At 38.3% G+C, this 13,927-nt stretch overlaps 1 protein-coding gene across 2 annotated transcripts in view; it reads right to left on the bottom strand.

The window, feature by feature from the left end:
* Positions 1-13,927, bottom strand: part of SGCD (sarcoglycan delta) — a 420,259-nt gene that overhangs the window by 226,339 nt on the left and 179,993 nt on the right. For both annotated transcript variants that reach the window (XM_001113209.5, XM_015141314.3), the window contains one exon: positions 7,993-8,094. In XM_001113209.5, coding sequence (XP_001113209.4) covers positions 7,993-8,094 — 102 coding nt within the window. The remainder of the gene's footprint in view (positions 1-7,992; positions 8,095-13,927) is intronic.

Below are 13,927 nucleotides of genomic sequence, written 5' to 3'. Positions count from 1 at the left end.
CCAACAGACACATGAAAAAATGCTCATCATCACTGGCCATCAGAGAAATGCAAATCAAAACCACAATGAGATACCATCTCACACCAGTTAGAATGGCAATCATTAAAAAGTCAGGAAACAACAGGTGCTGGAGAGGATGTGGAGAAATAGGAACACTTTTACACTGTTGGTGGGACTGTAAACTAGTTCAACCATTTTGGAAAACAGTATGGCGATTCCTCAAGGATCTAGAACTAGATGTACCATATGACCCAGCCATCCCATTACTGGGTATATACCCAAAGGATTATAAATTATGCTGCTATAAAGACACATGCACACGTATGTTTATTGCAGCACTATTCACAATAGCAAAGACTTGGAATCAACCCAAATGTCCATCAGTGACAGATTGGATTAAGAAAATGTGGCACATATACACCATGGAATACTATGCAGCCATAAAAAAGGATGAGTTTGAGTCCTTTGTGGGGAATTCTTTCACATCCAAACCACCTAGTCTCCAGGGCACCAGCAGGGGAAAACGACTGGGGCACAGTGATGGCAGCCACCCCTCCCCTCTGGAACTTGGTCATCTCTGGCAGCCTCCGGCATGCTGCTGCTGGCCACAACTGGTGCAGCTGCTGAGAGTCTGCACAGCTGTGCTCTTGGGTCCCAAGACCCTGGTGGCGTGGGCTCACAAGGGTATCTCCTGATCCATGGGTTACACAGATATGTGGGAAAAGCTTGGTTTCCCGGGCTGGGCAGCACAATCGCTCACCGCTCCTTTGGCTGGGGGTGGGAACTCCCGATTGCACATGCGGCTCCCGGGTGGGCCGTCACTCCACCCTGCTTATCCTCACTCTCTGTGGGTCACACCAACACCTAGTCAGTCCCAGTGAGAGAGCCTGGATACCTCAGCTGAAGATGCAGGATTCACACGCCGTCTTCATTCTTTTCGGTGAGAGCGGCCAACCGCAACTACTTCTAATCAACCATCTTGGCCCCTCCATGTGTGTTTTAATCTTTAAATATTTTATTTTGCTTTTGTTATGTTATAAAATGAGTGAAAATGTCATTACTGAATCAGAGTGCATAAACATTTTTAAGGTACTTGAAATATATCATCAAGCTTTTTTTTTTTTCTCCAGAAAGACTGTGCCAAGAATGCTAGACCCAGCAAAAATGTTTAAGAAGAATGAGAGAAAAGTAAAATTTTAGAAGAAGGTAACTCAACAAAGGAAAATTTTAAAACTAAAAGCTACTGAATATAAAATGGGTTTTCTTTGAGAGTAGTAAGTCTGTCATTAAGAAGATATTCAAGCAGAGGTTGCAAGACCATTTGGTTCAGAGGAAATCCAAACATCAGGTGAAATTTGGACTGTATGATGATGTGAAAATCATCATCATTATCATCATTGTCAGAAGGGGATGAAGGTAGCGGCTACCATTTCTGGACACTCACTTTACGTCAAGTTCTGTATTAACAGTTAACAAACATTATCTTGCTTATTTACAACCAAGTGTTAATATCTCAGCTGTGCAGGTAAGAAAACAAGCATTTGCAAGGTTAACAATTGTTCGAAGATTATTCACTGAGCAAATGGCAGCATTAGTTGCCACCCAAGTCCAACAAGACAGCACATGCTCAAATCCATGTTGTTACACTGCCTCTTGGTATAAGCAACTTCTAAAATCCTTATTTATATATGACTTTATAATTCTATGTGCTGGTTTTCATACATGAGAATATCTTAAGATAGGCATAGCCAAGATTTTTTACTGGATAAAATATTTTAAAAAACATATATTTACATGATAATTTTTTACATAACAATATTTACATAATAATTTTCCACTTTATTCTCCTAATGTAAATTAGTTTTTCTGATCCATTCAAATTTTCTTTCCACCCTCTCCTCTCCTGAACTTCTAAATTCAATACAGCAATGGGCTAGGAGCCCTATACCCACTCTCAAATTCATGATACGACTTTCCTATTGCTGTAGGTGTGGAACAATAATAGGTGCTTAATAAATGCTATTTTCCTTTCCTTTGCTAGTTCACATTAAGTTATGCAAAAGCATCATCTAATCCTATTGCCATAAGATGCGAGGTAAAAAGCCTCTTTGAAGTAGTGATATACAACTTTGTCTAAGAATGAATGAATACTAAGGAGACCTTTACTCACAAAGTAGTAATAAAGGTTTCCTTAGTACCCATTAATTCGTTCTATCCACTAGTAGTTCCTGTCAAAAACTTGCAGTTATACTTAGCAATCAAAAAGATATCCAATCACATTAAAATAGCATTCAAATATAGAGTTGTATAGCATTAAATCCCTTAACTTCACAAACTTCTGTGCTAATGCATTCAAGTGGTATTTCTAAGATATGTTGTCTTTGGATGTCATGATTGAATACTTAATTTAGCATGTGCCCTTCTCAATCTATTTTCTGGACAGCATGATACTTTACCACTTAGAAGCTGTACATCCATGTGGCTGAAAGTTAGAATGTCCTAAGGCTTTCATTCAACTCCCAGATGGAAATCTTTATAAAGATGAACATTTCTCATTAATTTATCTTCCTAAGTGATTGCTATCACACTAATCAATTTGTAGTGACTTTACTAGGGTTGCAACCTTCAGTAATGAAATCAGATACAATGCTGAACACTGTGTGAATTGCTTAACTAATCTCAGCTCCTCTCAGATCAGCGAAACATAAAACCACAATAAAGTCAAGTGTTGCTTCATTAGTTGTCCACACTTTGAGTAGTTGACTAATCTTGTTCAACTGGACACTGATCTCTTTTCAATAGGAAAAGCAGAAGGTGATACCCCATAAAATGGAGGCAGCTGTGATATACATAGAAATGACACTGCAGATAATTATGCAGATGAGAGTCTCCCAGGGGTAGTCTACAGACAATAGTCAGATACATCAGAAAACAATCAGTAAGCTGAAGATAACAAAGGAGTGAATGGAAAGGTGCTAAAAACTACATGTGAGGTTCATGAGCATCATGTGAGGTTAGGACTCAGTAAACATGGCAGATCCGATTGGTTGCCTGCTAACCACTCATTCCTCCCACCTTCCTTAATACCAGAACCTCAGTTTCTTTCAGCTTGCAATAACCTTTGTGCTTAAGGAGAAACAAGCCCTGTGGACTAAATTATCATATTAGAAATCTTTTTCTTTCACCTTTTCATGCCAACATACTTGATTTCAGTTTTTGTGGACATATCAAAGAAATACTAATTCTTCCTTCGTGCCATGCCTAATATGTTATTCTGTATTCCGTTCTCTGTGCTTTGATGTTATCCAGAAGGGAAATATTAAATGTTTATGAAGCAGACCACTTCTAATATCTCTCCCCAGAAAATCAAGACATAGCCCCATTGCAGGCAAAAACAAACAAACAAACAAAAAAATCATATTCTTAAGTTAGACATTAAATAGATGGTTTTAAAAAAGGTCTTTATGGCCGGGCGCGGTGGCTCAAGCCTGTAATCCCAGCACTTTGGGAGGCCGAGACGGGCGGATCACGAGGTCAGGAGATCGAGACCATCCTGGCTAACACAGTGAAACCCCGTCTCTACTAAAAATACAAAAACATAGCCGGGCGAGGTGGCAGGCGCCTGTAGTCCCAGCTACTCGGGAGGCTGAGGCAGGAGAATGGCGTGAACCCGGGAGGCGGAGCTTGCAGTGAGCTGAGATCCGGCCACTGCACTCCAGCCTGGGTGACAGAGCGAGACTCCGTCTCAAAAAAAAAAAAAAGGTCTTTATAAACTGACAACTTATTATTAACATTATTTAGATACTCTTACTATATGATTCCATTTATATAAAGTTCTAGGAAATGAACATGGGTGGGGAAGTCGGAGGGATGCAACAGGATGGGGGGATTAAAATGGAGCAAGGAGAAATTCTCAGGGGTGATGGATACATTCGTTATCTTGGTTGTGGTGGTTTCATGTGAACAGACATATTTTAGAATTTATCAGATTGTAACTTATCAGAAGTGTACTTCAGGAAAGCTGTTAAAATTTTAAATGTAAGATATACAAAATAAACAATATAGGCATCATTACTTGATGAGGATACATTATGAGAAACATGTCATTAGGTGATTTTGCCATTGTGTGAACATCATAGAGTGTCCTTACACAAACCTAGATGGTGTACTCTACTACACACCTAGGCTGTATGGCATAGCCTATTCCTCCTAGGCTACAAACCTGTATGGCATGTTCCTGCACTGAATATTGTAGGCAATTGGAACACAGAGGGAAGTATCTATCTAAACATAGAAAAAGTACAGTAAAAATACAAATCATGTTATGGTGTTATAATCTTATGAGACCATCATTGCATCAGTACAGAGTAGTATTCAAGGTATGGTTTTGTTAAAAAATACATATGCATGGAAAATGTTTGATACAACAGTCAATTTTTTTTTTTTTTTTTCCGAGACAGAGTCTCATTCTGTCACCCAGGCTAGAGTGCAGTGGAGGGATCTCAGCTCACTGCAACCTCCACCTCCTGGGTTCAAGTGATTCTCTTGCCTCAGTCTCCGGAGTAGCTGAGATTAGAGCCGCCCACCTCCGTACCTGGCTAATTTTTGTATTTTTAGTAGAAATGGGTTTCACCATCTTGGTCAGGTTGGTCTCAAACTCATGACCTCTTGATCCACCTGCCTCTGCTTTCCAAAGTGTTGGGATTACAGGTGTGAGCCACCGCACCCGGCCAAAACAGTAAATTGTTGAGAGTGCTTGCCTCTGCAGAATAGATTTCAGAGACACTTTCATTTTCAGTGATTCACTGGTTCAGTTTCTCAAACATCTACTGGGCATATACTGTGTGCTAGGTACAGCAAGAGATCTGAGGAATATAGTGGGGCCAATCCAGCCAATCTCCTGCTCTTCCAAACATATAAACATGATGAGAATGTGAAAGAATGACAGTTATAAGGAATAAAAACCAATGTGCTATTTATATACGGCTACTGTGCTAAATGGACTGACTGGGTGAAGGAAATCTTTCTAAACAGGCGACATCTGAGCTGGCACAAAGATGACCAGTGGAGCCCTCAATGAAAACGTCTAATGATACATTTTATAGGCCTTAGTGAGGACTTTAGATTTTATTCCAGAAGCAGCAGGAAATCAATGGGAAATCCTTTGCAAAGAGGTGGAGCGATTTGACATTTTGAAGACTACTTTGGCAACAATTTGTATAATGAGGCTAAAAGCGTAAGGCAGCAGGCAGTGAAGAGACTGTTGTAATAGTGCAAGTGAGAATGGATGGTGGCTTGGCCTAAGGTGTGGTGTGTGATGCAGAAGGGCGAGTGAATTTGGGCACAGGTTTCAGGTAGAGCTCACATGACTTATGGATTTTATTATGTTTGCATATCTGTGTGTCTTCTTTCCTTCCGTTAGAAGATATTTCTTTTGTTATTAGAAACATACAAGGCTATAAAACTTCACTATTTTTGAAAAAAGTTATTAAAAACAATGGAAAATAGTGAATTTGAGGGCTTTTTATTTTCTTTAAACAGTGATTTGAAAGCACTGCATATAGCTCATATATTTCAGTATTAAAGTAAGTAATTAAATGTAAAAGTAAGTAATTATTACTTTTTAAACTTACAAGCAGGTGTATCTCTCCGTTGAGATCAGTTGTCTGTCAATTTCCAGAGAGGCTGGCTAACACATTTGCTAGACATGCAATTTCTGCATACAGACCCAACAGATGCACCCAGTACCCTGTTTTCAAGTCTTCTAAAACACATTTCCTAATATCTTGACATGACTAATTCTTTACCAAGGAAACTTATTTCAGAATGCTTTACTCAACACATATCAGCTGTTCTTCTTATGTTTTAAAATCTACCTTTTACCACTTCCAGTCTAATAACAGCATTTATATATTTATGGAATTATTCCTAATATAGATTAGAAGGGTTGGTGAATGACAGCCTGTGGCCTATTTTTGTATGACTCCCAAACTAAGAATGCTGTTTAAGTTTTGAGAGCTGTAAAAAAGAAAAAAAAAAGTTTAAAATAAAACTAAAATATTTACTTTCTGGCCCTTTACAGAAAACGTACGCCAACATCCATTGAGAGAAATGACCAAACTAAACTAGTGAGTTAAACAAGTTTAATACAGGTAAGACTATTTGTCTAAAGTTCAACTAGAAACAGGTCTATGACAACCAACCAAATTGCCAGGTTGGGAAAACAAGATATAAATTAAGAGCAATGCATAGAACAGGTATTTCTTAAATGCTTAAAACTGTCTCTATTCTGTCCAAGGCAGAATTATCATCTGACTCTCCACGTTACAGGGTCACCTCATTACTCCTTCTAGGGTATAGGTTTCTCAATGACAGTAAATATGTTCACAATACTCTGTGTACTTTAAGTACCCAAGACAATGTACTATAGGTTCCAGTTACATTTTATAAATAATCATTGGATGGCCAAATTCATTTGCTATTTTGGATGGTTTTAACATCCTGACTCCCTCTCTTTTACTAAGCACACAAGAAAGTAAATCTATTTGAAATTTAGTAGTGGCACTAGTTTAATACAATTCAAGACTTTGGATAACATTCAGATAAAATTAGCCACTGCACCAAGTTGCTGAATTTCCATAATTATGCTAATCAATGCACACAATGCAGGTAATGCTTTGGGGGAACTTTCACGTTATGCTCGCAGGTGAAGGGGGATCAATCCGAGGCAGAGCAAATGCATTAATAATCCTTTTCAGCAGCAAATTCTATCACCCCACTAAAAAACAAAAATAAAAACTAAACAAACGAAACCAACCAACCAAAAAACAAAACCACTAAAAGAACTCCACACAATTTGGAATAACAGTGGTTAATAAAGGTAAGGTATATATGTAGGAATCACTGCTACAGCAACAAGAAAGAAAAGAAGGAATGAAAGAAAAGGCTTATGTAGGAAATAATGGTTAACAGAGAAGGCTTGAAATCTCTGTCCTGCTACAAGTATGAAGCTTTTGACATGAAACTTCTCCAAGCCTCAGTTGTTTAATCTACAAAATAGAGGCAGCAATAGTCCCCACCTCAGTGGACAAATCTGTGAACTAAATTAGATAATGAGACTGCATGCAAAACAGCAATATGCCTAGAACAGGGTACACACTCTGTTGTGATTATTTAAATATCATTTCAGAATGTAGCTGTTGATACTGAATTATTATTATTATTATTATTATTATTATTGAGATGGAGCCTTGCTCCAACAGAGCCTTGCTCTGTTGCCCCGGCTGGAGTGCAGTGGCGTGATCTCGGCTCACTGCAGCCTGCACCTCCTGGGTTCAAGCAATTCTCCTTCCTCAGCCTCCCCAGTAGCTGAGACTACAGATGCTCACCACTATACTTGGCAAATTTTTGTATTTTTAGTAAAGACGACGTTTCACTATGTTGTCCAGGCTGGTCTCAAATTCCTATCTCAGGTGATCTGCCCACTTTGGCCTCCCAAAGTGCTGGAATTACAGGTGTGAGCCACTGCACTCAGCCTGATATTGAATTGATCCTAACCAACACCGGCTACATAGTGTAAAGTCGTAATGAAAAACAAAATTCTAATTCTTTAGTTCTGTGTTTCTAAAAATGGCTTTGAAGCACTTGATGAATAAAATAAACAGCAATATTATCATGCATTTGTATACTATTTATGGCTTTTCCACATTTGCTGTCTTGCCTTATTTGCGACACAATCTATAAAGTTGGGTAGCATGGGGTTGTTACCTTCTATTCACCAGGAGTGGAAAGAGGCTCAGAGAGGTCATCTCACTTGCTTACATTACCACTGCTGTGATGATACTCAAAGATTCAGAAGTGAAAGCGAATTCATCTTACTACCAGCATTACTCCCCATCCCAGTCCTCTGTACCCAGCTGATAGCACGATCAATTCCTCTAGATTCAGATTCTAGAACAACAATAACACCTTCTTCTCTCAGCAGAAACTTACTGGTCGGGACTGGATTTCTTTGGCGTAGAGAGGTTGTAAGAATTCGGAGTCTCCTTCTAGCTTTAGACCTTTTTCTGTGATCCTCAGGTTTCCCATTCCATCCTGAAATAGAACACAGAGATAACAAGGAAGATACGATTAGCCAAAATTTCAAAACACCTCAGGCTGTCAAAAATGGAAAGTTATTGCCTATTTTTTTTTGAAGGCATGGAATGAGGACAAGTATTCAAAGAACATGTAAAATATTAGGAGGTATTGTTCAATGCAGTTATGCATATTATCTTTTTCACTCTTTCTGAGAAAATTCTATTCCAAGCAATTTGAATGCCCTCTAGTCATCCACATATACAGATTGGGGCAGGGGGCAATTTTGCTAGGCAGCACAGAAAGAATGGAGGGAGAAGGTAAGTAGGAGGAGAGAAAAGGATAATACTCCAGGAAAAGTAAAAGATCCTATTTCCAAAACTCTACAGATATTTCAAGCTGGCAGCCTGTTGGTTAAATCCAGACTTTGGACATGTGTGTTTGAGTCACAAACATTTAAAGAGTCAAGTTAGTTGCTAATATTTTTTAAAAATATTTTGTTATGGAAATAATGAATGCAAAAGTAGAAAGAACAGATAGCAAACACATATGTACCTATCACTCATCTTCAACAATTATCAATTTATGGCTATTATTATCTATTATGGCCACCTACGCTCCCCTTCTTTGTTTAAATATAACCATAATCCCATTACCACACACATACTTGAGAAGTAACAATCATTCCTTAATATCAAACACCCAGTGTCAATGTTCAAATTTCACTAATACTTTTTTTCTCTATAATTTGCTTTTTTGAATTAAGTTCCCTACAGCAATTGTTTGCTACATAAAATACTAGATCAGTTCCTAAAATTTCCAGTCATTTTCTCTCTCATACATCCACACATATACAAATATATACACATATACTTTATTTGATAAATGTCATTTTAAAAATAGAATTACCCAGAGTTCAGATTTTGCTGAACATTCCCATACTTTCATATAATGTGTTCCTCTATTCGTTATGTTTCCTATAAATTGGTAGTTACATCAAGAAGCTTAATCAGACTCAGGTGCAATTTTCTAGAAAGAATATATCCTAGGAAATGGGGTATATTAGTTTTCTATTGTTACACTAACAAATAATACAACTTGGTGGCTTAAAACAACACAGATTTATTATCTTACAGTTCTGTGTGTTAGCAGTCTGACCAGGACACAATGGGCTAAAATCAAGGGGTCAGAAGGGCTATGTCCGTTTCCGGAGGCTCTAAAGGGAGAATCAATTTCCTTGCTCTTTCTGGCTCCTGGGTTCATGGCCTCACTTCTATCTCCAAAGTCAGCAGTGGCTGATTTGAGTTTTTCTCACATAAAATCACTCTGACACTGAATCTTCTGCATCCTTCTTCCATTCTCAAGGACCCTTGTGATTTCACTGGGCACATCTGGATAACCCAGGATAATCTCCCCATTTTAAGATCACCTGATCAGTAACTGTAATTCTATCTGCAATCTCAATTCCCCTTTTCCATGTAATGTAATACATTCATGGGTTCTGAGATTATACATGAACATCTTTGAGGTGGAGTGAGGGACATTTTTTACTTAATTCATGGGATATTCTTCTATCAGTAGGCACATAATATTTTTTGCCATGAAGTTATCAGCCAACGTAGTCTTTGCCTAGAGGACCGACGATTTCACTAGAGGTTTCAAACTGGTTATATCACAATTCTATTATTCTTTTGAGATGGAGTCTCGCTCTGTCTCCCGGGCTGGAGTACAGTGGCCGGATCTCAGCTCACTGCAAGCTCCGCCTCCCGGGTTCCCGCCATTCTCCTGCCTCAGCCTCCCGAGTAGCTGGGACTACAGGCGCCGCCACCACGCCCGGCTAGTTTTTTTGTATTTTTTAGTAGAGACGGGGTTTCACCGTGTTAGCCAGGATGGTCTCGATCTCCTGACCTCGTGATCCGCCCGTCTCGGCCTCCCAAAGTGCTGGGATTACAGGCTTGAGCCACCGCGCCCGGCCAATTCTATTATTCTTAATTTACTTTCATCTCATCAACTATTTGCTAACTCTAAATTATAGTTGACAGAGGAATTGACAGAGCTGGATTTTCCCTCCTTTATTGTTGATCTTTAAAATACTGAATTGGCTAACTAACATCTTCCACCTAGTATCTTCCAAACCAATGAGGATTCTACTTTTTAACTATGACTATAAACATTTTCACTTGTTTCATTATAGCCCAATTATTATTATTATAATTTTCTAATTTCCCTAGTTCAGTAAAGGAGTTTTTTCCAGTTGACTGCTGCACCCTTTTAATACAACCACGTAGTCTTTGATGGACGTCTCTCTTCTATGTGAGATGTTACAGGGTAATCCTACAGTCCTTCCCCATGACTGTAATCAGCCATTTTTAATAAGAAGCCCTGGTTCATTTCAGTGAGAACTGGTATTTAGAAACCACAACTGGGACCTTTGGATACTGATTGTTACTGGGTGAGCCTTTGTTTCTGCGGAAAGAGCTGGAAAATAAGGTGTGTGTGTGTTGTGTGTTTACTAAAAATAATATGATTTAACATGAAACTTCAACTCAAATTCAGGACTTGAAGATTTCCATTTTATCTCATGGATTTTATCATGTTACTACCTTTCTTTCATACCAAAAATCCCTTTTCTGAATAATACCAACACGATTATTCATTTAACTCACAACACACACAGAATAGTTTCAGAACACCAGCGTCACTACTGCACTAACATTATGGTTAATAAAAAAACAATGTAGAATTTGTCAGTTTTTAAAAACCTTTAAAGTATATCCTACTAGGAAAATATAGTCAAACCGTGGAATTTCAAAGTCACTTGAAATAATTCCTTTCTGTGGGGTTATTCTGTTAACACAATACCCAGTGAGATTTGTTTCATTTTTTCTTCTCATTTTTTCATGACAGCTTTTTTAAAGTCCAATTTTGTTTTATGTAAACTATGTATGTGGCACCAAAGTCAAATCTACAAAATAACAAATATTCAAATAAGTCAAATTTCTATTTTCATCCCTCCACCGTGTTTTTTCTCCTCCCAGGAATGTGTGTGTGTGTGTGTATGAGCATGCATGTGTGTGTTTGGTGTATATACACACACACTATGAACATGCTTTGTTATTTCTTATGTGTTCCTCTATTTTCTAATAACATTTGAAAAGCAAAATATATGAATGAAAAATCCAGGTTTCTAGTTTCTCCAGTTAAACAGGAATGGCCATGCTGGGCCTGCTCTCCCATTGCCAGAGTCCGCTGAGGTGAGCAGCAGCCGCCCCTGCCTAGACACACCATACGGTCTCTAGTTTGCACAGTCTCCACCCAACCTACCTCACTATGTTATCTATGTTATTTCAGCCTCCTGAAGCTTCTTCTGTCTGCCATTGCCATTGTGCTGTATATCTCAACACGTTCAGTATGGATGCCACACAGGGAGTTGGATGACCAAGTGGAAAATGGGTACTTTTCCCCATTCTGTTTTCATAAATGTGCTTCAGCCTATGGATCAGAACAGATCCTGCAGGTCAAAATTGTTCCTCCACGGATAGCATGCCATCTGTATATTTCTATTCTGGCACTCATGGAGACAGTTCTGCCAAGAGAACCCAACTGGGCAATCAAACCCAGTGTGAGAGGCAACAGGCTGGGGGACATGGCATGTGTCTCACCCGTAGCAGGTGGAACCTGCAACAAAGGGAAAGATGACAATACGGATGTCCAAAGGCACCTCCAACCCTCCCAAAAGAGACAGACAGATTAGCTTGTGTTTGGGATTGTTAGTCCTCATTTCTGATAGCTGGAGAGGCAAACCTTTTCACAGAAACACATACTAAACCTGACTTCTATAAACTGACTATGCTGCTTCATCTGTCTGCATGTTATGTTGACATTTTTCCCCACTGAGGTCAGAAGACATTGATATGTTTACACGCATATGATTACATGCATGATACGATTACAAAACAAACAAGAACTCCTAAATATTCTTAAACAAAAGATTACATTTGGGGTACTACAGCAAGTCTATTCCGAACAACTTCTTTTCTTACACTACATACGTATAGCCCCTTTCCTCCCCCATTTATTGATGACTGACTTACTATACTCTGTGCTTTTCACGATTTACCTCAGTTCCTTCATTGTTACCGAAAATTATTATGTTAGTTCTTGGATTTCATCCTAAGGAAATAACTGTGTAAATGTGAAAGTATTTAGCTTTAGAGTTGTTCATCACCATGTCACTTAACAAGAGAAAGAAAAAAAACTATCGAAAGTCGCATGTTAAAATAATTGAACATACTATAAGGGAAAATGACGTAGTTCTTGCAGAGGAATATGTAAGAGTGCAGGTAAATATTCATGATGCATTATTGACTGAAGCAATCAGTTGAGGAAATATATATATATATGTGTGTGTATATATATATATATAGAGAGAGAGAGAGAGACCACTTAAAAATAACTGTTTAATATATATACACATTGATACATATATACACATATACTCATGTGGGTATAACAAAAAATTCTCAAGGAAATTTTATTGGAGAAAAATTCTAGGGGAAAATATACTCGAATGTTGATATTTAATATCTTTGTATGTCTGAGTTATGAGTGCTTTCTACTTTCCTCTTTTTGCTTATCTGTACTCTCTCTCTCTCTCTCTCTCTCTCTTTCTCTCTTTCTCTCTTTCTTTCTTTTGAGACAGAGTTTTTTTGCTCTTGTCGCCCAGGCTGGAGTGCAATGGCATGATCTCAGCTCACTGCAACCTCCACCTTCCAGGTTCAAGAGATTCTCTTACCTCAGTCTCCTGAGTAGCTGAGATCACAGATGCAGGCCACCATGCCTGGCTAATTTTTGCATTTTTAGTAGTGACGGGGTTTCACCATGTTGGCCAGGCTGGTCTCAAACTCATGACCTCAGGTGATCCGTCCGCCTCAGCCTCCCAAAGTGCTGGAATTACAAGCATGAGCCACCATGCCTGGTCTGTATGTTCTAATTTTCTAAAATCTTCTAGAAACACCAATAGTAATTTAAATAAAAGCCCTTAAGTAACAAAAAATAAAGCTTTCCTTGATTTATTTTAAAAATCAACACTTATCTAGAATGTACACTATATCTCATGTACTAAGTGCTATATATAAATTATCCCATGTCATCTCTTCAATGTTCTTATGAGATAGTTATTATTTTCCTTATTTTACAAGTGAGCAAATTTGTTGTTAAGTAACTCACTCAAAATTACACGGCTAGCTAAAGACAGAACAATGACTTTGAACTCAACTCTTTCCAATTGAGACTTTATATTTATAGCCATTAGGATAATAGCTAAGGGTAACCCAATCCTCAATATACACAAAAGTAATGTCATTATGGTTACTGCTGGGTTTCTTATTAATGTCACTTTTATTTTAGCTTATTGGGTAACTGCAGTCAGCAATATTAACAGATAGAACCATCTTTAATCCTAAGCCTAACACCATCCATTTTTATGGTACTTTTGTTATACCTTCCCAGGGTCTAGGGGATCCTAACTACAACCCAAAATTTGCCCACCCCTAGACATAATCAGAAGGAATCTTCTGCTATTTTTGGAGAACCCACTGTGTATATAATCAAGTGCTATGTGCCATGACAAGTTACAAGAAGAGAAGGCCCCTCCAAATCCCACCCTGTAAGACAGTCTGTAATAGCAAAATAAGAACAGTGAAGAAGGTACAGAAATGACCACAGTTCAAGAAATATAAATCCAATCCAAGCCAAGTAATTCTTTTTGCAGTAAGTAATTTAATCTTCCCTCACATATATCTCATGGCAGCAAACTTATCCCAAATGTACCAAATCTCTATCATTTTTC

Source organism: Macaca mulatta, chromosome 6 (genome assembly GCF_049350105.2).
Source record: "Macaca mulatta isolate MMU2019108-1 chromosome 6, T2T-MMU8v2.0, whole genome shotgun sequence".
NCBI classification, from domain to species: domain Eukaryota; kingdom Metazoa; phylum Chordata; class Mammalia; order Primates; family Cercopithecidae; genus Macaca; species Macaca mulatta.
Note: the sequence above shows the minus strand (reverse complement) of the source record. Positions and strands in the feature narration are given on the sequence as shown.